The sequence below is a fragment of the Struthio camelus genome, chromosome 1 (assembly GCF_040807025.1).
Source record: "Struthio camelus isolate bStrCam1 chromosome 1, bStrCam1.hap1, whole genome shotgun sequence".
Lineage (NCBI taxonomy): Eukaryota > Metazoa > Chordata > Aves > Struthioniformes > Struthionidae > Struthio > Struthio camelus.
Genome location: NC_090942.1, coordinates 215,114,094 through 215,137,822, shown reverse-complemented (window position 1 = coordinate 215,137,822; position 23,729 = coordinate 215,114,094). Strand labels below are relative to the sequence as shown.

Sequence of the window (23,729 nt, the reverse complement as noted above, 5' to 3'; positions counted from 1 at the left end):
TCTTGTCTTCTTGGCAGCTGCAGCTCCCAGGCTGGCACATTTAGCAAAATCACTAGCAAAGGTAGATTTGCCCAGTCAATGGAGGCAGCTGAGGAGTAGACACCTTTTTTTTTTTTTTTTTTTTTGTTTTGTTTTGGCCACCTCTACAGGGAAGGAATTGGGATCAGTAACACCTTAAACTGTGACAGCTGGGGCATCTGTAGCTCAAAAGCTCAAGCCCCAACTAATGCAAATATATTGATTTAATTGTACATTGTAGGGCAGGGACATGAATCTTAGAATAATATATTTAAGTTACTCTGTGACCACATGGAAATGTTTTCCTTAATTACATAAATGAAGAAGCTGAGCAGAGTGACTGGAACAACTGATGAATTGCAGCAAACAAGTCCATCCTTATGTTAGCTTTGACGCTTTGATTTTAGTTTCATCAAAAAAATGCTGGCTCCGTGAGTTATAAACGTTTTCTTCAGAGTATGTTGTGTTTGGCAAACTTATCCTAAGCTAAGGCACAATCACAAGTGAATCCTGCTGGCTTTCTTGACGAGTCTCCATCCAGCCCAGGAGCCTCCAAGGGCTTCCCAGTGAACTACGAGTTCTTGAACCAGCTCATTTGAGCTTAAAGTGCTGTATAGACAGAGCTGGAGACTTGGGATGTAAATAGACTGGAAGTTGAAGGCAGCATCTTACCTGGAACAAACAATTGAGGGAAGAAAAGCCCAGAAACCAACCGACAAGGAAGGGAAGATAATGACAGCCAGAGATCCTGGTAGTAATATCACCACCTAACCCTTTAACTCATCCTCATCTGTTTTTCCCCAAGGGACTGACATGAGTGGGAGTAGCTTATGGAAATGACTAAATTTAATTTGGAATTAAAAAGAAAAAGAAGGAAAGAGGAAAGGCAGGGCACAGAAAATCAGTATGAAAATCTGACATCTCTGCTGATGTGTATTTATAATGCTAAAAGCAACACAATAAAAATCGTGTCCTTCTTCTACCCTCTGCTTGAATTACAGCTATACAAATTATGGTCAAAAGTAAGATTTTAATAATGTTTCAGTGGCAAAATCAATGTCAGCGTAAGCTGGATTCTGTTCTGCCTCATGGCCACGACTGCCAGACAGTTACTGAAATTACTGATGGCTGTAACATTATTACAAGTGATGATATCAGAAAGTAGCTTGCTGGCAACAAAGAGTTACGGTTTGAAAATATTTCGAGTGTAGATATGAATGGTTTTATCCCTCAGGCGGGCAGGATCCAGCACGCCCAGCGCCTCAGACGCCGGTGGCTTCTGTCGCAGCCCAGACCCACGCATTGCGGGAGGGGATGATCGGCCCCTCCAGGGACCTACTGAGTCTGGGCATCACCAGTGCCCTTGGCCTGGCTGGTGGTTTGCATGAGCCGCCACAGCCGGCTGTCCCGAACCGTGCCCAAAGCCAAGATACAAGTGACTCCTGGGCAATGTCTATTTTCATACTGACATTACGAGCAACTGCCCTCCAGATGAGGGAAACATTCGTTTTTGCTTTGCGGTTAAGAATACAGATTGGCACAAACCTGATCTCTGAAAACAGCGCGCTTTGTGTAGCACAGAGCATCAGTGCTGTTAAAGACTTTCTTAAAAAAAGAATGTTTTTTATACCTACTCTTCCTGTTCAAGGATTATTTGGATACTCCAGCTGTTATCTGGCACTTTCAGACAGGAAGACAAGACCACAATGCCAGTATCCTAGGTTTATTGTGCCTTATCAGTTGAAAGCATTTTTGTAACTATAATAAAAATATGTATTCCTGGTGTTCAGCCTTCCCCATGAATGACAGAGAACTTCTCAAGAACTGTAAAATATTTCATCTATTTCCATCTGAATCCAATTAATGAAATCAAATAGCCAGAATATTTAGAGTACACAAGGAATGAGGAAAATGTCAGTGCAGCCTGAAGACAATTCAGATGTCACTGAAATTAATACCATTTACATTCCTTGCTGTCTCTGAAGTCACTAGCTAGAATTTTGTTTCTGTTATTGTTGCATGCTGTCACAAAATCATATAAAAAGGGAATAATAATCTCTTTCCCACCTCAAAAACTTCTTTAAACAAACATTGAGCCAAGATGTGTCCTACAGTCACAGCTAAAGCTCAGGGAGGCTGCACAAAACTTATCCAGTCCTCCCAAGCTACCTTTTTTGAATGCAGAAGGCTGTGCCCTCAAAATGGTTTGGGTCTCCTGAATAATGAAATGGAAATTTTTGTCTGCCCACTGAAAAGTTCACTGCATTGGAGCTTGGACTAGCCATGGTACGAAAATCTCTTTGTGCCTAAGCATATTTCTCTCTTGACTGTCCTGCAGTGAAGTGCTTTGAGGAACAGTGAAGGGATTGGCGTATACTTCTGGACCTAAAACTCTGAGCTTCTCCTGCTGCAGCTCTAAGGTAATATGGCTCAACTGTCTTAGTCCTACTGACGCCTGTATAAAGGGGTGCTGTCACGTGAGGGTGTCGCTAAGACAACACACAGGGAAAGGAGGAAACATTAGAGGGTACATCTTGACTCCAGATCAGGAGGAAGAAATGGACTTGGGGTGCAAGTCAGGATGGTATGGACAGATTTGGAGAAAGAGAAAAAGAGAATGACTAGATTTTTCTTCAGGGAGAAGCCTCATACCTGGGGAATGTGGTATGCACAACAGCTGAGACTGAAATTCTTGAGGAAATGCAATATTGGCAGCTGAAAACACAATATTGTCTTTCTAACCTCAGTTTCACCTCTAAATGGAGATAGTATATTTTTCAGTAACTGATTTAATCAGCAGAATTTCTTCCTCATTACCTCTGGACTTTCTACACTTTTCTTCCAGATCTCAAAGGTCTTTCTTCTATTCTGAGAATAACCTTTTTTTTCCTACACATACTGCATCCCTTCCCTCTCCTCCCTCCTCAATTATGATATTCCGTAGATGACTGAAAAAAAAAAAAAAGCCAGCAAAATCGCTCCATTCCACATTTTACATAATGAAATCTGTGGCACAAAACGTGTGCTGGTCATTGAGCAAAAAAAAGATAGAGCAAAATTTTGTTGTGTTAGCCAAGAAAGGTTTTTAAAAATGGTTGCGTCAAAGTTCACATCTCTGGCAAGCACCTAGCTGCTGCTTAGCACTGAAAGCCTTTTCGGGTGCGTGGCTGATTTACACAGAGGCGCAGACTCAGGACTCTCATCCCCAGCTGATACTGCAAGGAAGACATATTCCAACGAGCTTGCAATATAAGTAGCCTTGTGGAGCTGACATTAACTAAGACATGGCTTTATCCAGCAGTATGCTGCAGAATCAAATGTAGGGACATTTCAAGGAGACTGGTGGATGCTTTGCAAAACTGAAGGGAAATTTCCTTGCCGGAATACAAAATCCCTCTCCTTACTTTTAATTCATATTTATTACTAAAGCTTATGCTGTAAACAAGGCTAGACCGAGAGGCATTTTCTTTATGAGCTGCAAAACTTGAGATTATAAATATGACCATAAAAAAATACAGCTCCATAAATTGTACGGATAAGCTGGGAATAGACCTTTTTAAATCTGATTTTGATAGAAATCTAAATAAGATCAGATCTAGTCATTATGTGAATAGAGAGCTAGATGGGGACTACACAGCTGTGAAGCTGCAAGGACTGATATCCTGTTACCAGGAGAGCATACAGCAGCAGCGCTAGTGGAGGCCTAGGGAGGGTTCAGCTGCCAAACACTGCTCGGTAAGTTTGTGCCTGGCTAAGCAAAGAGAGGGAGGTCTTCTAAGGAACATTGCTTGGCACTGATGTTAGGGGATTGTTTTATGCGTGTACATCAGCTTTGGCTTCTACAAAGGTATGAAATGCATGTCTAAAGGCAGAGGAAGAGTTTGCAAAATGCAGCAGCACATATATTACATGAAGCAGTTGGCTTGATAAAAAGACACCTACTTTCCATTAAAACAATCAGAACTGGGTAGAAAATCATTTAATTCTCGCAACAAAGGCTTTCGAGGTGCCACCCTCCCCCCCCCAGCTTTTTCAGCCTGAGAGAAAAGTGAGACCTTTGGAGAGTAACACCCTCCCACAAGCCTGCAGACTGATGCTGGGGCCCTTAGGTGAGATTTGGGGGCCTGAATGCCCCAGTGAAGCAGCCCGAGGCACGGAGCCCAAAGGCTAGTGTGGCGGCTCTTCACCCCACTTCACTCTGGGCACAGTGCTTAAAGGCTAATTACTCAAACTTCACCAAGTCCATGGATGGTTTCCCTCACAGTTATTTCAGAAGAGGCCCCTCCACCGATTAGATGAGGTGCTTGGAGAAATTTCCCATGTGACTGAGACAGAGCAAATAGGCCTCCTGTTCAAACTGATCTGATTTGGGTAAAAAAAGAACAGTTGCTCACCAAAACAGAGATTTAAAATGGGATCTACCACATCCCAGACAAGTGCTGCGGTCATGGAGTTGTTGACTATTTGCACCAATAAGCCAACCAGCCCAGTGATGTGGCCTAGTCCCTGTGACATGCATCTTTCATGCTCATGAATGGCCCAGCGGGGCTGGGAAACTGCCTCTCACGTCTTTTTCTTCCCTTCTCCTTCCCACTGGTACGAGAAAGCTTTCCTGGTCAAAGCTGAGTGAAAGGCCTTTACTGCTTCCTTGCTGTGAGCTGGGGGAGCTTGTTCAGAGGAGCACTTCAGAGGATGCTTCAAGGCACCTCCCCTGCCACTGGGGGGACAAACTCCACCAAGAGCAGGACAAGACCCCCTAGAGAGCAGTGGGGTGGCCAAAACACAGTGAGGTGACTGAAACATGAGGGACCTGATGCGTGGGGATCCTGCAGCGCTGCAGAGAGGGGACTGCGCAAAAGAGCGGAGAGCAGACCCACAGTCAGACCACAGCAGGGGCAGCAAGGAGACTGTGGATTTCGTTGCACTGGGATATCTCCTGGATTACAGGACTGGCAGCAGATTGGGAAGGAAGAATCTACCAGAAAGGATACTGCAGAAAGAAGAAAGCTGGCTAACAAATCTTTGTTATTCTAGTTTTCCAAGTTGAAGTTTCACATTCAACATTTTCTGGCCAATTCCCCACTAGTTTTATGGGTAAAGGATATTTTGGCAGTAATTACCTGTCCTAGCACATATATTACAGTAATGCAACTTCCTTACAAGGGAAGGATTATATTTAACTTATATATAAACGTCTATAAGCCAAGTCTTGCCTGACTCTTCTGCTTACACGCATTCATCTAGCAAACTGTTTTTCCTTCTGTCTTCTATCTCTTTCAACTCAGCCTTTTCTCCCTTCGTCAGCAGAAATTTAACATAAATCAAAGCTGTGAGCTCTTTTGGAAAAAGACTGTCTCCTCTCCCCTTGTCTGTATAGTGAGGAGCACAATGAGAGCCAGGTCTCTGAGCAGCATTTTGAAGTGGCTGTGTGCTGTGTGTGTTGGAATACTTGAATTCTTTTTATTAGCCATAAAGGAAAGAAAGTAGGGTACAAATGTTGAAGTAATTTTGCCTCAAAAGTAGCTGAATCGGCATTCTGCAAGAATATAGGGATCTACTCCACGGCAAGTAGAACATAAACCCTATATTTTAGCAGATTCTCTGTTGAACAAAGGACTATTGCAAACCTTACTGTGTTTGGACCAGTCAGGCTTTTGGCAGGAGTTATTACAATGACTATTTCACAGCCTTTCAGATGAAAAAAAATATATATATATATATATATATGTATATATTTATTTATTTATATAAAATATATTATATATATACATATACTTATTACACAACTACTCTGCACCTGATTAGGATAAAAATAAACGCATCAAAAATTTGACCTCCCTTAATAATTTGCCTGACAAGACTTAATTCTTCTCTCTATGAAGGATAATGTCTACATAGCCTGTTTGGTGTCAGGTCAAGATTAAATCCAAAACAAGAACCAGTTTTTTTTTTCTAGGTATAGTAGGTCTATATAGGTCTATAGAAAGCAGCTGAATTGTGCCAAAGATTCCTGGATTAGACTGAGGCAAGATGACAAATACCAGTCGTAGTTCAAATTTCAGCTTTGTCTTTAGGTTCAATTTAACTGAAACAGTCCTCATAGTCATTTTTACCTGGCACTTGAGTTTTCAGCTCAGCAGATGAATATTTCCATTGACAATATAAGCATAGCCACAACTCATTTACCTGTGAGGTCATCATTGGGCCAGGAGCCGAGCTGGCAGGCCTTGCATGTGTATTCATCAGAGACATATTCATTCTCTTTACAAGGAGTGCAGGTCCAACAACAACTGACTTCTCCTTTACGGATCACCTGAGACAAAAATCAACATTTGATTTAGCAGCACAAATGAACATTGATGTTGCAGTAGTTGCAACTACTGCTAACTAATTTCAGCACCTCTTTTTTAATACAGGCACTTTCTTTTATGCAAAAGGAATTTCTTTTTCATGATATATTTGCTGATACAAAATATGACCCAGCTTCTCAGTTCTCACATCATGTATGTACTAGAAGAAAGAAACCATGAACCTAACAGAAGTATAGCTGGAACTTCAGAATTACAATATGACTTTTTTTTTTCATCTCTTAGAAAACAATTTGCAAAGCTCAAAATATCATAGATGGAAAAGTGTATACAGAAGCCAGTAGGTAATATTCAAGGTGCATAATTCACTCCACTGTGGCTAGTACCTTGCAAGTGGAATCATGTTAGCAGTGTTATTTTCATAAGAGTTCATAACCCAAAGATTTATTGTGCTTACTTTTCATCCAGTTTTGAGTGATTTGTTCAAACTGTAGGTTTTCCAGACATCAGGCAGAATGTTCCCTTTTCAAATCTTTTAAATTTGTGCATTGCTAATGAATATTTAACAGTGAGGATGCTATCTATGTCCGTTTTAACATCTACCCTGACTTCTCATTTTATCATCTACTGCCAAGTATTGCACACTCATGATTCAGATGTGGATTTTTCAAAATCCTTATTTATCATGTCTGGGCACTGAAAACATCTGTGCTCCTTGTCAATATGTCAAGAGTGATGAGAAGACCTCTTCCTTTGAAATAAAGTATTCCTAATCTTTCTACTCGTTACATTCCAAAAATTTATAAACACATGCTCACAATTATGGCATGCAGACTTGATTGACATATGTATTTTTCACAGTGATAAATTTATAAAGTGGTTTCAAAACCAAATTATCTTATTGCAGTTTTAATAAATGTAATCCAAAGAGTCCAATCAAAAAGAATTGTATTGCTATTTCTGTATCTACAGTGGGAAATAAGTGTAAATTATAACCTTTTCATTAGCAATATGAGGACTTGAAAACTTCAAGTTTTGATTTCGTTTTTAAAATTGCAGAGTGTGAAACAACAACAAAAAGCCACCTGACAAGCTAAACTGGCAGAAAGGTAAATGAGAGCATAAGTGGTTTTCTCAGCAAGGGTTGACAGAAGAGCTACTTGAAAATCAGAATATTTGTCCCTAGAAAACTTGATATCTGAGACTTCTTTCATTTAGAATTGGAATGAAAAGCTGAACAAATGATTTTAAATGTTTCTTCTATCTGGAAAAATAAATTCTCAGAAAGCTCATATTAATTTTTAGACACATATTTTGCTAAATTTGAAGCTTTATAAAAATGCATCATTTTACAATGCATAAAATACTCAAGAAAAAGCAAAATAGAAAGTAGGTTATTATCAAGACACTTTAACTTTTTGCCAAAAGAATTCATTTTCAGTTTCTGGTTAAACTTTTCACTAAATCAATGTCTTCTATAAAATACTTTGATTTTGACAAATCTGTCAGAAAATTGTTATGCTGATTATTTCTTATGCTGTAACAACTGTGATTTTGCATCCTCCTCCAGGAATCAAAAGAATTGCTCTCCACTATTAAGAATCAAGACTTTATTATTATTATTATTATTATCATTATCATTATCATTATCATTATCATTATCATTATCATTATCATTATTATTAAATTGTTTAGTCATATATTTCTTTATTCCTTTGTTTCCTTTTTATTTATTAAACAATTGTTTGTTGTAGAAGTTGCAAAGTGAAACTCTTAATCTTAAATAATTGGGTATACGCAATGCTGCTGAGTGATAGTATACCATTACTTCGTACATTTCAAATTCCTTTACAATAACTCAGGCCCACAGAAATCTGCAGCAAAACCACCACAGATTTCAGCAGGCTCAAGTTTCCCCTCCATTTGTCAAGACCATGAAGGAAAGGAACCGTGGAGCAGTGTTTGAGGTTTACAGTCAATAGCTTAATGTGGAGACAGAATAACATTTCAGACATTTGTCCACTGAACACTGGACTTCAAGCAGGTGTCTAAGTGTTGGATGCCTTAGCTTCATAGTGGAAAATCCTCTTGGGGAAACCTTTGAGAGTACGGGCAGAAGGTGCTAATGAGAGACTGCTAAAGAAGGTCACAACATACTTCCCATCCCCTGAGTCATGGCAACTGCTTGTAAAGATATCAGCATCACCTAGTTTTGAAGTAATATCTGCTTGCCCATCTCCATACTCTCAAATACATGACTCTGTGACTGGACTAGGCTGACAGCAGACCTATGATCAGTTACTCTGGGTGTAATTCTTCCCACCTACCTTTATATGTCTTTGGAAAGGATGTCCTTATCTGAACTCTCCTAGCTGGATGCCTTTTGTGGTCAAGGAAGAAGTGTCTCTAGGCCAAGATTTATCTTACTTGTTTCTGAAACTTATTTTAGGATGAGATGAATCATGATCTAAGACCATCTATTTATTTCCATTGGCAATAAAGAAAGCTTAGAAATCTAACATAACTGTAGGTGCCTATGCTGAAGACATCTGCATTTGGTCTGATGAAACTCACTTACTGACTCTGCCAAAGACTAATTAGTGAATAAACCACGGTAACAATGTCCTAAACCTCTGGAAGACTCAGACGGAAGACATGAACTCACTCTCTATATTGTAGAGCATGGTCGCCCTTCTGATCTGCCGCTACTATAGCCTCTTCCCAGTTTTGCAGATAAGTCATGTTAATATGGGAGAAAAATGACTTAGTCTGAGCCACTCTATTCTCCATGCTCATCCCCTCAGTCCCTGGACTTTTAAATAAATGACTGCCGGGTAATCTATTTTAACTATTTTGTAAAGTGTCAAGGGTAACAGAGTCCAATTAATATGTAAGAGATACATCTACCCTCCTTCTTTACTGCAATATGCAAACAGATGGAGGAAAAATTGAAAGCCTAGGAAAAAAGAAAGTAATAAAATATATATGACTTTTAAAATATTACTTACTTTTTTGAAGTTCTAAGTAACAGTGGTTGTGTTACAATTTTCCGGTCATGTCTAACACTGAATTAGTAGCAATTATTATTTGTTATTTACCTGCAATTGTCCTTACAAGTCCCAGTGAGGGGTCCGGACTCCACTGAATTAAGTTCTGTAAAAATATCGAGCAACCCCTCACCCCCCTGCCAATCCTTCTTCTACAGTATTTGGAATGTAAGCATTAAAGAGAGGCAGCAGTTCACAGATGTAGGAGCACAAGCAAATAGCAAGATGATTATGACATAAGTAAGAAATATATACATAAGGCTGCTCACTTTAATGTAGATGTGTGAAACTCTGTAAGAAACGGGAAAAACCTGTTTTCAAATTTCAAGGCTATGAATATTGCACTTGGTGAAAATAAAGGCAGAAAATATTTACCTTGATCTGGCCTTTTTCACATGGCTCACTGCAGACCGATCTGATGATATTATTTTTCTCTGACCATACTTCATCATCATCCATTTTCAGCTCACCATTATCCCAGCTGCCAACATTGATATAGTCAAAGTAGTCCTTCCCCATTTTCTTAAAATTCATGATTTCATACCTTTGGAAGAATGAAGAAGAGATATAGGTCAGTTTAAGAAAGCATCACTAAATATTTCGAATTAAAGGAACAGTCAAAATTTAGTCAAAATACAGTCAAAATTAAGCCAATTAAAAATAAATAAGCAAAATTTCATGTGTTATGCTTGCTTTTGTGTCTCTCCTGATAATTTTTGTCATTTCACCATCTTCCTTTTCCTTTGCATTTTTTTCCTATCACCTTGAAAGTTACTGAAAACTTTGGGCTTAATTAACTGAGCACTTGAAAATCACTTTATTTTTAATTAGGCAAAACAATGAAACGAATCAGATGATTAAGTCTGCCCAACTTTAGGCATTTAACTGAGAAAAACTGGTAGTCTCCGTTGCTCTAGGCTCCCTCTGCAGCTAATGGAGAGAAATATATATTTGCATAGAGGCGATGCCCATTGCCAAGCACTCCTTGCTGTCTGCAGGCGGTTATTCCCCTCCCTAGAGAGGGAGCCTGAAGGCATCTAAACTCCTAAAGCAAGGTAGAACAGATCTAGGCCTGAGGGATCAAAAAAGACTTAATGTGCTATAAGACTGCATGATATAATTGGCAGCCAGATAGCTATCAGGCACAAACTCATGGTGTATGGGAAGCATTAGAATGGGATGCAGGGCAGCAAGGAGTCTCCTAGCTCTAGCTAGTCACAGGACATCTTAAATCCTGTCTGTCTGCAGATTTCTGGAGGCCTCAGAGAGATGTTCTCACCAAGAGCAGCCTAGACCACGTAGCTGGGCTCTAAGTATTATTTGAAGAATGAAGCAGAGACTAACTTTTTTTTTTTTTTTTAAACAACAAATGCTGTTATTCCCACCCCTCTTCCCCCTTTCCTTTTTCTGTGGCTCCTCAGCACTCAGAACACATTTAATTTCTCACAAGAGTACGGTATGAAAGGGACAGGGAGAAGGTACTCTTGCCTCAGTCCTGAGCCACTACTGGGTCAGATCACTGCAGGCTCTGGAAACACAGTTGTTAATAACACAGCCACAGCTGATCAGAGTTTTCAGACTCAAATTTCAGGTGTAGGTGGACCATCCACCCTCTTCTCCCTTCCTCCTACTTCCTCTTTAGCTCCCACAGAGTCACACAGAAAGGCTGTGGGGTAGCCTAGGACTCGCTAAGCCTCCTATGAGCGTGGTGAGAGTCATGTCACCTTTCCTGCCTTACAGTCCACCTCTTTTAGTATTTATTTGTAAAGGATGTTTAGGAAAATTGTGCAGATCATGAAATGATGAAGTCAACCTTTTCTTTACCTCTTCTTTAGTAGTTCTTGAAGTAAATTGATTAAGCAACATTTCACCTGAAATTCAGTGATGGAAAACAAGCAAACAACATAGACCAAGAAGTGGAACACAGCCATGGTTTTAAAAGCCTGCCTGATCCATAAATTAGAAGCCAACCTTTTCCTGGCAGCAGGCACCAAACGAGTCCCCAAGGCAAAGCTCATTGACAAAGTTGGATAAAGATTGATATTATCAGTGTAATGTGTGCAGTTCAATGTGGATATAACTTAAAGAACCAGTGCATTAAATCAAATAGTCTCTTAAATAAGATACTGAAGACTTTTTTTTAAGTTTGAGGAAACACTTTAGAGACTGGCAAGCAGTAGGCATACAATAGCTCACGTTAATATATCTTGCAGGCCGCCAGCAAAAGATTAATAATAAAGTTCTTCCATGACTTTCTTTTCCATCCATGCATCTCTGAGTGCTTTTCATCAGGAGATGAAAACCATCCCAGTGGAGGAACTATGTCAGGGAGCTGCAGTGTCAGTGCCAAAATCACACGTAAGTCACGACTAGAATTACAAAGAGCCTGTGAAAGAAAATGAAAGCAGAGCTTGATTGGATGGGCAATATGGTGTGGTCTTGAGTCCTTCAGAAATAAGAAGATATAGGTAATGACACAGCTTGGAAGAAGACTCTCTGACAGCCTTGGATTTTGGAATGTTTACTTTCTATCTTGTATAAAGCAGGAAATGTCTACATCTTCGAGACTGACCTATCTCGTGCACATAAAGGTCTGAGATATGAACGCCAGACTGACATAAATAAATTTACTTCCAGATAAAATATACTTTTTAAAAAAAGGCCATTCTTAGACATGATTAAATAACTCTCTCCTCCCCCGCCCAAGGGTTTCACAGGCATAGAAACAGTCTGCTCAAGGATTAAAGAAACTAACCGAAAAGTTAGGCCAGAGGCCCTGTGGAGCCTTTATTTAGCCTTGTTTCCTAACATTGTAATACTCCTTTAAATGTCGCTTTGTTAAAGTTGACAATTCAGAGTTTTATGGGCAGATGAACAAAATTACTGCCAGTGTCTGGCAGGCTGCTGGAACCGTTACCCCTCCAGTAGCTGCAAACTTGTTCCATGAGTACATCCCACAGGGAGTACTGGAAAGAAACATAACAAATTAAACATAGCTATTGCCTCAGTATATTGTGTCTTTCACAAGCCCTCTTCAGGGAACAGGACTGGTGGACTGACAGTAATAGCCAGACTTAATAAGTCCATTGACCGTTGCTGTACTGGAGGTTCATGAGTCACTGGTTCCCTGAAGCTACCTCGAGATACCACAGGGACAGTTTGTCACTTTAGGATAGGAGAGACCAGATGGTGCAACAGCGCATTTCCAACAGGGCCCTAGTCACAGTGAAAAACACTTGTTGCAAATTCAGTTTCAAAGCAGAAGTGCCGTGAAGTTGCTGAGAAGACGTATTTTATTGGTAGCACAGGACGAAAACATCAGCATCTTGGTCTTCATGCCTTTTCTTGCCTTCTCAATTTCTTCTTCAGAGTTTCTATAGTATTTACAAATTAGATGTTATCTTCCCACTAAAAACATGGTCATTCCTTCCCTATTCACTTCCTTTTTCCATGTCTTCTGTCCCACCTAAAGTAAACTCTCCACTAGACTATATGTCTGCCTAAAGCCAAGCATACACACAGAGGATTTTGGGATATGGCCAGAATTTGAAGCATCTTGTGGGATTAATCATCTGTTGTATGACTGTATATAAAATCAAAACGCTTTTACTATACATCAAAATCCTGAGCTATCTAGGTCAGAAAAAGCCTAGAAAGGCTCTTTCTGTTTTGTTTTTCTGCTTAACACCACCAGTATCACATCACAGCCGTAAGGATTTCAATTTCCGTTTTTCAAAGCAAAGATGTAGCTATTCATGAAAGTGAACAAGGTAGACAAGTTATTCCAGTGTGACTGCACCATCTCCCAGCTGTTGCAAATGGCATCTAACAGCACGCGGAGGACTAGAAACTACTCAAAAGCTGGGAATTAGGGATGGAGCTTCCTAAAAAACCTGTTGGCCAGTTGAAGCACATAGACTCCCTTCTGAATTTAATGATGTGCCCATCATTGTAGAAGATGAGGCAACAAAGACCTATGTTTCAAAAGTAATGACACTTTGGGAGCCTTTTATTCCCATACACAGTCCACTAATTTGGGTAGATAGAGCACTACCACATCTCTTACGCATCCTGGTAGGTTGGGCTATCTGAAAGTCACATTACCCTGAGGTGCATAATCAGAGCGGAGTCCATTTGCTCTTCGGTGAAACACTACATGATCTACTGATGCTCTACTGTGTCTGAGCAAATGATGGCACGTGATATAATTGCTTCATCATCTTTCTTAGAATTAAATAAAAACAACAAAACAAAACTAAACAAGAATTTGGTTAAATTCTTTGTAACAAACGAAATTAAATCATTATTGTCAAGCATGTCAAACCTGAGAAAAAGGAAAAGGTAAGGGTCAGTTTGCAACAAGTAAGCATTGTCATTGGTTTATTATCACGCCACATAATAATTTATTTACTTGGGCCTTTGGTCTTTCTGCAAGAATTGAGCGAAACAGAGATAAGAATAATGTAGGATGCAGTCTACTGCATCTAAGCATCTTTAAAGCAAACGGAAATTCTTTAAGGGAAGTCTGGAATAAGACTTCAAAAAACTTTGATCAGAAAAATCTAGACTGAGCACTTTTTTTTTCAGAATTCAGCTATTTTTAAAAATAGAAGCATTTAACAGAAGACAACCTTGCTCACCAAACCAGTTCTGAAAACATACACGAGTCTCATAGCAGCTCTCAGTGCGCTTCCTTGGAGTCTGAGTGCTGAAGATTTCTAAAATGTGCCTCTCCAGAAAACTAGTTCATCCAGACTGCTTTGTAGGTGAATGCCCTGTTATCTTTTGGGGAAAAGGCTGGCATTACAGGTTTTCATATAAAATAAGAAAAAAAAATCAGTTTTGAAATATGATGAATATTCTGAACTATCATAATATTCCAATCAGTAGAATTACCTTTTCCTGCCCAGCTCTATTCTGAAGTTAATATTTTTCTTTTAGTTCACATTAAGGGGAGAAGAGAGAACTTAAATAATGAGTGCACGGGATGAACAGTTTTCCCTCTAGTCATCTGTTTTATACAATTTCATCAGAAAGTTATTTAAAATATTCCCAATAATGTAGACAGAAAGGGCTACCTTAGTCAACCTGGAGCAAGTCCAGTGAATGAGACAGGGATCTACCCACCGAACTATGAGGAAAAAATAAATACACTTTGGGTGCTATCACACTTCCTGTTCATCTTCTGACAGCTCAGTAGGAAGAAACCTAGAAAAAAATCTCATTACTCTTTTTAATATGTATTTTTTGTAGGGATACTGCATATATTCATATTTCATAGAAAAAGAACAACTTCCACCATATTTTACATATGTATGTATATATATACATATATGTAAGCTATCAGAAAAATCAGATTTGTTTAAATTCAATTTGGCTTATAGCAGTACAGTTTGAATCAATAGCTTAGTCTGTTATGCAGGTGGAAAGGCTTTGATGAGGAGGTAATGAAGTAGATTTATAATAACTAACGTGGAAAAAAATCCCATACAAATCAATACATATTTTTGATATTGTTTTAGATTTTTTTAAATAAATGAACTAAGTGCAGGTAATTATTCAAATAACGACTGCTTACCACTCACTCAAACACATGCATTTAAACACCTAAAGAGAGAGAGAAATCTTGTGGTGGCCGTCATGGTCTATGAAAATAAAATTATATGCATATAAAGTCATATGTCAAGGTCTATGAATATAAAGTCATGTATATATGGACTAGTCATCTATCTCTCTCTCTCTATATATAGATAGTCATATATATAGATGACTGTATAGAGCCCTCGTATATATGACTCTCAATATATACATGACTAAATTTAGTCATATGTACATGGCTATAAATATAAAGATTGGTTTGCAGTGAGAAGGTACAAGTTTAAAAGGTACAAGTAAAAAAGTAAATCCATACAGGAAGATTGTATGCCTGAAAGCTCATCTCTTGTTTCCAACCATAATTTAAAATATGATGCAAAAATACACATCAAAAATAGTTAATATTGGAAAATTAAGCACAGAAAGTCAGGAAATGCTAAAATAAAAGTATAAGACCCCAGTTCTGATGCTAAGTGTGCATGTATCTATTATGTACAGTTAGCATTTCTGTTATTTAACACTGACAAATGTTAACATTTACCTTCCTGGTGAGTCTCCGTTCTCATCAAACAAGATCATATCCCCAGAGACCCCAGTAAAATTCGTCTTCATGAGGGATTCCAGGAGCTTGCGACCATCTATGGGCTTCATGGCGTCGCAGAGGCCCACGTAGCCCGGGCAAAGTGACATCTGCATGTTGTGGAGGCCGTATGCCATGGAATATATCGCGTTGATTACAAAGCCCATTTTGGAGTCCTGCACGTGCTGCGTCCTCAGGGTCATCTGGCCTGCCAGGGAATATGGCAAAGCAACGGGTTAGGGGGCAGGCTTAAAATACAGTCAGCTCATTAGATAGCTGTTGGTGGGTTGGTAATTGACGGTGGAAAAAATCTTCTTAAGAGCCTCGAGCAGTTCATGGTATGACACTGGTATCAGTATACACACTATTTTTTTTTTTTTTTTTTGAAGAAAGGAATGAAAGAATAGGTTCTTTTTAAACATAGTTCTATCCATCTGATGCCTTTCTCTGTGCCACTCCACACCTGCCATGTATTGTTCCCCAGCTACTTCTTGTCCTTCTTTTTCTTTTTAATCTATCACTAATACTATAAAACAACATTCCAACAATGCCAGGAACATATCCCAGCTGGCAGAAATCTCTCCAAAATCTCAGAAGTCTTTTGAATACTAGAGGTGGAAATGTTAGTGATGAGTGCATGCAGTAGCAATTTTGTCGACCATACTTTTATTGCAGAGAAATGGGAAACCAATCTGATGTGAATATACTGATTGAGGCACAGCTTCTTTGCTGTACTAAAAGTTTCTTGTGCTAATAACTCTTCTACTTCTAAGTTTCTTGCCCCTCTTTTTTTGCAAAATGGGGATAATGATGCAATGCTGGTGAATGCATTACAATGTCTGCAAAGAGCTTGATGATGTGGGTAGGTGAGTATCAGCCATATCTGCCCCAGCATCTCTTGTCTGCTTAAGCCAGAACTGGTTACCTTTAGTTTTACTTTTCAAATATTACATCTGGATTTCTATTTTCTGTTCAAGCTTCTGTAAAATGTACAGTAAAAATTCCTTCAGCAGCACCCTGAAGGGCTTTTTCATAACCCTTTTCATAACCCAGGGTTATTAATGACATGGATTGGCTCCATTGCCAGCACCGGTCCAGCAGAGGAAGAGGAGGCTGGAGGTTTTCTGCCTTGTGTGTCACCAGCAAAGCTGCCAGCTGCCCTCCAGCCAGCAGATCTTTGACCCCAGGGGATAGGGTGAAACACCATGAGCTGCACTGGTGCTGCTAGGAATTAGCTGGACGGCTGGGAAGATGTAAGATCTGGAGGACAAACAAAGAGCTCTACAATGCCATTTTTTAGAACATCTGTTATTCTTTTATCGATTGAACAGCAGTCCTCAGAGCCAGGGAGTCCCATGTGCAAGCAGCTGGGAAGGCCCGGAGCGCAAAGGACGCTCTGAATCCCTCCTTGGCCACAGTGACAAGGGAGATAGAAAGCCACTGCCAGCAAGGAGGGAGCCTTTCTCCCGAGGAGGGGCTGGCAAGGGGCGGGGGTGGCACTTAGACCTGCCAGCCACAGCTGCTTCTCACAATGTGAGAAGCAATTTATGTCATGAAAAGACCAATGTACAGACAATTGTTTTTTTTCTTGAAAGAAACAAAGGCTAACATGTGACTCTGAGGGTGGCACTCATCTGTGCCACACTGTTATCCATCCAGAAGGTAAGCATCCAGTCTGATGTCTGTGCAACTTCAGTGGAGATGAATAAGACTTGCTGGTGGGTGATTGATCCTATCAGAAAGTAGGTGCATCTACAAGCTGCCCTTTTTGGGAGTGAGCAATAACATCACCAGACAGACCTAGTCACTAAAACATTTTGGAGTACCAAAAAAGTCTAGAGGGTAGCAGAGATGCGCAGTTCTTACTAGCATTGAAAATCATTGAGCAGAGGTAAGTAAGTGAAGGAGAGAACTGAAAGACCTCTTTTCTCCTTCGGTTTGGTGCTGGAATTGGCACTTCTAGTTCCAGTTCACCTCAGGAGCAGTGATTAATGCTTTGGATAGTTAAGTGACATGAGCTCCAAGTATCTATACAGGAATAAAAACTCAGAAACAACACACAGTGTTCCTCATTTGTTCCATTCTACCAAGGTATTGCCTTTTCCTAATTAAAAATAATAGGCGTAAAAACTGCAACATGTAAAACCAATATTAATTGAAATTAAGTGGAAAATTGAGCAAGCGTATTACATTGCAATGCACAAAACTTTAACCAATTATTCATCCTCAAAATTAACTGCTCACAAACCATGCAGTTAATTATAGTAGCCATTAGAATGAATCAGATTTGCATCAGCAATAGTATTTATTATGAAACAATATTTCAGCTGCTTTATTGTATATGATTGCTTAAAAATTGAATAACTTAATTCTTACAGGAACACTCTCCCCTGGGCTTTGTGCCTCAGATTTATAGAATTATTATTCTGACTTTCTTTAAACATTCAATATTATTCAGTTCACCTGATAATTCGTAACGAGGTGGCTTAGCTCTTCACAGAAGCTGCTAGCAATTGTCAATGGAGTTGTGAAGGAATTAGCTGCTATGAGAATACATACTTTCTGTAGCTGGAGAAAACATTACCCTGAGATGCTAACTGGCTTGCTTTGCTATGCAGGCAGAAATCTGACTGTCAGTCAATAGTACCTCAAGACTCTGTAATTAAAAGGAACATCTCAAAAAAATGAGGCAGAAGAATTTTTTTGCTCTTTAGTGTACCATAATCACATTTTTAAAATGCCAATATTTAAAGAATCTTTTGGTATATCTGAAAGTGGTTTTCAACTCCAGTTTTGCAAAGTTCTTAAGCATGTCAGACTTGAAGCATATGCATACTCATATTTACCTCAGTGATGCTATCAGTGGATTTAAGTGCAGGCTGAATATACAAATTAGAAGCTAGTCTCTGATTCAGATAGAAAGTTAAGCTTTTAAAATCTTTCTCTACAGCAAGTATGATTTAGGTAGCCTTTAAAACCCACTTCACTTAAACAAGTATTAGTTCCTGTTGTCTTCTCTGGGACTCAAATCCGTATTCTTAAACTCATTCTCAAGCGCTATCTTCAGTCAAGAAACTTTCCTGACATGTGGTCATAGGGTTGTCATGAGATTGATGGATAGCACTGATTAATTTAATAATGCTGGGACCAATAACATTCAACAGAATTAACTTTATAGTTTGACTTTTAATCAAGAATAATATAAAGTTCTATTAGAAGTTGGTAAGTTCCTGCAGAATTACTAGGCAGAGGAGATAAATAAGTATCCACACAGTGCAACTCATGTGCTTCCTTATATATCCGTAGTAGAACCATACTTTTATATTAAATTCAAAAACTGTTTCCACCACTTTCCACCTGTTTTTCTTTGCCTTGCACCTTCCCATATGAGAAGACTTTGCAAAGAAGGAAATAAAGATGCTTTGCTTTCCTGAGGGTTAGGAAGAGCCAACATGATACCATTTAATGTTGGCGTGCAGGGGTACGTACAACCTGATCACATGAGTGTTTCAGTTCGGATCAGGAGTGGGCTTTCAAAATCGAATCTCAGAACAGTTCCTGTTTGCAGTGCTTTGGTTTGCATCACGACAGTCTCAGAGCAACGCACCAAATTTTGACAGAAACTAAGCTGGATGATGAGCTCCAGGAAAGCACCTAACGTACTCCTGCTGCAAATGGACACTCAAGCCATGGGACCAGGCTAGAGCCAGTCTGGAGTGATGCTCTCCTGCGATGCGACTCTCTGCCTGCCCGCAGTGTTTGCTCACAGGCACAGACTCAGCCTCACTCCCAATTTGCTGCAGACAGCAGGAGCTGCAGGTACACAGGCAGCAACGTGTGTCGGCCAGGTACAATGCTGCACTTTGTAGGTCTCCAAACGATGCTTGTTGCAATTTTGACAGGCTTAAGCACCTATTCTATGGTAAGCTTAAGAGATTTCTTTCTGGTGCATAGTTTATTTTCCCACAAATGTTGTTTGGAATAATACTAAACTATTTATGAAGCTGTGCTGAATTTAGTGACTGTTGCCACACGATTATAGAAAATAATCTATATTGCAGTACCTCAGAACAATAAATATTAAAGTTCTATCGTGCTAACTAATGCAGGAATAAATAATTCTGCCTCCTGCAGTTAGGATGTAACAGGCAATGGAAGAAAGCAGGGTGAATCAGATCACTCTTAACCAGAATGAGGAAAGGCATACAATATTCGAAACCAGAAAAGATCAAATAATGCAGAATTCTCTGCCTTCAGATTAAAATATGAACTCTAAATTTGCGGAGAAATGAGGTAATCTCCATAGTTAGAACACCTGCGTATGCCTCTGAATTCTGTCCTACTTATATCACAGTCTTTCATGTCCAAGCAATTTTGGTGAGCAAATAAGGGCTTATCCTAATATTCTCCTGCCTGATCATGAGACAGTTCTGGGTTTGAAGTTGCATAGCCATTTCTGTCTACAAAATATTACATAGCCAAATCCTATCCCTTCTTGTATAAATCAAATAACCCATCAGTGCTTCAATTTCCCATTGAATAATATTTATTTTCTCCTACCTTTTATCTGACATTTCTCTTTAGACTAAATATTCCTCAGGAAGAGGACTACTTTTCATCATATTTCTGCTTTTCCTGGGTATCTTGCAATAAGCATGTTATTGGCTGGAGCCTCTAGGTGCTATTGGACTATCTCCGAAATGAAAAGAAAATCATCCTGGATTTCACAGAAAAAATAATAAATATATAAATAGTTACTCTGTAGATCATTCTAGGAATCTGTAATCTATAGTACACAACATGTAACACTTTTCATGGTATTTAATATATTATAATATATAATAAATATAAATAAATAAAATATATACTTTAAAGTTAAAATATACATAATATATATACAATCAAACCCTATGCAGGATCCAGCTGAGCCTTTGAAAAATGGTTTATTGCATCAAACACTAGCTTAAGATTCTCCTACTACTGGAATAGATGGTTAATATCCATGATTTCTCCTGCTTACGTATATATTCTGCATGCCTGGATTTATCTGTATGTTCCTCAGCTTATTATAGGACCGTGGCTACATCAAAGCTGGAGGACAGTTCTGAAAACAGTATTAACTCAGAGCATTATAACCTGTACCCCTTCTGCCTACGCTGCCAATTGTAACCCAGTTTACGAAATTTCAGCAATAACACCACAGAGGATAAATGCGGGCTGTGCAGGGCGATCATACACTATGCTACTCAGAAACGGCTCATAAAGGAAGAGCTTGGGGCAGTGCAAAGGTGAGCTCAGGTCTGCCTATGGAGCGTGAGCTGAGACAGCCTGCTAGCACCAGCCGGGGAGGTGGACAAGCTGGTCCGGAGAGCGGCCTTGAACCCCTGCGTAACCCTGGAGACACTCCCCGGGACTAAACTCCTTATCCAAATTTGTTCTTTTCTGTTGTCACTTTTCCAAAACTCAAGTACGTAGATGATGGAAAAGAAACATGTTCTCTCACCCACAAAAGTAATTGCAATTGGCAATGGTTCATTTCTTGGCTCTATTTAAAAACAATTAGTGTACTTTTGGGCCCAGATCCAAGAAAGCACTTAAGGGCGCTTGTAGCCCCAGTGGAAGGCAGTTCTCTGTGCGGGAACCGCTGAGCATTTGTCATGCTCTAACGTTGCCACCTCCCACCCAGGCTCCTTTCCTCCCGGCCGCCGGCCCGGAGCGCGGAGCGCTGCGCCGGGCTGTGGCTCCACCTCGTGGGCACCGCGCCGGCCGCTCCGCCGGGCGCGCTGCGCGGAGCCCGGCCCGAGGAACCGCTCCCCCCGGCCAAGGGTAGGACCGGTAGAAAGCAAAAAAACAAAAACGAAACAAAACAAAAACCCTCCGAAACAACCCCCCCCGTCCGAGCTCTCCGAAATCCAATTAAAGCCAAAATCTTCAGGGAAATTCTGAAATGTCACCGTGGCTGCCAGTACTGAGGATGTAAATAAAGTTTTTGGAAAATATTCTTTACAAAATTCATTATTTTGCAGTTTTTTGATGTAAATCCTTTCGTTCTTCTCCTTTTTCTACTTTTTGCCCCCAAGGAGAACGGAATACAATTTTATCTATTCTTCTCTTTGCCAGCTGTTAACATTATAAAGCCTCCTCATCTGAGGAGATGTTACAGAGTGGCAAAATTATCGCGGTTCAATATGCTTTCTTCTGCTTTCTAACTCTTCCAAAGCTGATAATACTTTGAAGTTTAAAAAATGGACAAAAGGATAAGGGAATAGTGAAAAAGCTTCAAATCCCAGGCAGTATCCCTATTTCGTTCAATGAGGAGATGCAAGAGAAAATGAGGGATTTTTTTTTTTTTTTTCCCCAAAGTGCTGAGAGGTATATTTGAATTGCAATGAATTTAACATGAAGTTAAAGGAAAATGGATTATGTTTCATCCTTTTATTTTGAAATTTCTCAGTGATCAAAATGTTGTTTATGACAAAATCATAAAGGACATCAAAGAGGTAGCCAAAAATATAACCTAGAATCCTCAACTATCCTGTAATGTTTCCCCATAACTAATTCACAAATTAGTGGCCATGTATACATAATTAAGTATTTCACCAATTCTTTGTGCTTATTTTGTTTTGAGAGACATTGAACTGATAGGGATGAGAACTGAATTTACCTACAGTGCTACATCCCCTTTTTGCTAACACTAGTTTCAGTTCAAGCCCTTTTTTATCATTATTTTTTCCTTTTGAATGTCTGCAAAGCAATGAGGAGAGCAGGGCCTGTTTGCTGCATAACGCGGTGCAGGGATGACTCTGGCCCGCTTCTATGCTGGCCAGCTTAGTAGAAATGCGTGCATGGGAACATTACTAAAAGATATGATTTTAGATCTGCCGTGGGTCCATGCTGTCACAGCTGTGCTCCCGGGGAACGTTACTAACCTTGCAAGGAGCTGCAGTGCTGGATGGCGTTTCACTAAATTAGACATCCAGAAAATGCACATCACTGTTCGAAGAAGAGATGATTGGAATCTTATAAAGTGAAAGAAGGGCTGTACAAATGAACCAGAGTAAAGCATACAGTTCAGAAGTTATGATACGCCTAATTAAGCCCTATTGTTTAAAGAGACAGAAAAAAAGACGGGTTTTTTTAACCTTTTCCAAAATCTGTCATCGGAGCTTGCTATTAAAGCAAAGTGAAAGAAAAAATAGCATTCAGTTCTCTGTGATTTGTAAAGTTCCAGCTGTATTCTTCTGAAAAAGTCAAATGTAATTATTTATTTATTTATCTTACTAATTTAACTTCTTACAGGCTCTTGGGCTGTGGAACAAAAATATTTTCTCTTCTATGGGAAATTTCATCTAGTTCAAATGTCCTTTCCTGTTCAGAATGAATACAAAAGCTCAGCATCGGATTTTTTCTTTTCTGAAAAGGAAATTCTGAGAAAAAAGAGATTTGGAAACACTGGAAGATGTCATTTTGATGCTGAGGCACAAACATGGCATAACACTGAAACAATGTAAAAGCAAATTACAAACTTGAAACAAAACACTTCAATGTTATTGAAATGAGAAAGTAAAAAATGACTCATTTTAATGCCTTTCTTTCAAAGTGTCATGAATCAACATGCTCCTATGAAACACTTCAAGTTTGACAATCAAATATCCTCCACTGCAAACTACTCACTAAATGTTTTGGACCAATTCTAAGTTTCACGCTTTGCAACTGAAAACCAATGGTAGTGGCATTCCACTTTGTTGATGATTATCAGTAAAATGCCAAATTTGGGAAGGACTGCCCAAAAAACCATAGAGAGGACTCTCAGATTTTTTTAAAAGTACCTAGTTGACTTTTTTACCTTACTTCTATTTAAGCCAAGGTGAGATAGGCACCTCCAGGGCTTTTACAAATTTGAGTAGAGGTCTGCCTTCACCTTTGGGTGCCTACGTACCAATGAAAGTCAGACTTCTCCTGTCGACTTCAATACAATCAATGAAAAGAGTCACAGTGATAGTCAGAAAGTAAATAAATATCCACCTCATCCCATCACTTTCTTAGAAACATTATTATCCTTTCACCTTCGATAGCATTCAATTTCTTTGATCATAAATTACATAACTGCTATAGACAAAAGACCGCATGAAATGCTGGCATGAAACTTTCTGCACTTGCAGGCATACTTGTATGAAGCAT

General features: G+C 39.4%; 1 protein-coding gene across 6 annotated transcripts in view; it reads right to left on the bottom strand.

Annotated features, from left to right (window-relative positions):
• The window catches only part of GRM5 (glutamate metabotropic receptor 5), a 299,978-nt gene that overhangs the window by 38,780 nt on the left and 237,469 nt on the right, over positions 1 to 23,729 (bottom strand). For all 6 annotated transcript variants that reach the window (XM_009689083.2, XM_009689084.2, XM_068930536.1 and 3 more), the window contains 3 exons: positions 15,510 to 15,756; positions 9,749 to 9,917; positions 6,205 to 6,331 (listed from right to left, as the gene is read on the bottom strand). In XM_009689083.2, the coding sequence (XP_009687378.1) occupies positions 6,205 to 6,331; positions 9,749 to 9,917; positions 15,510 to 15,756 (543 nt within the window). The remainder of the gene's footprint in view (positions 1 to 6,204; positions 6,332 to 9,748; positions 9,918 to 15,509; positions 15,757 to 23,729) is intronic.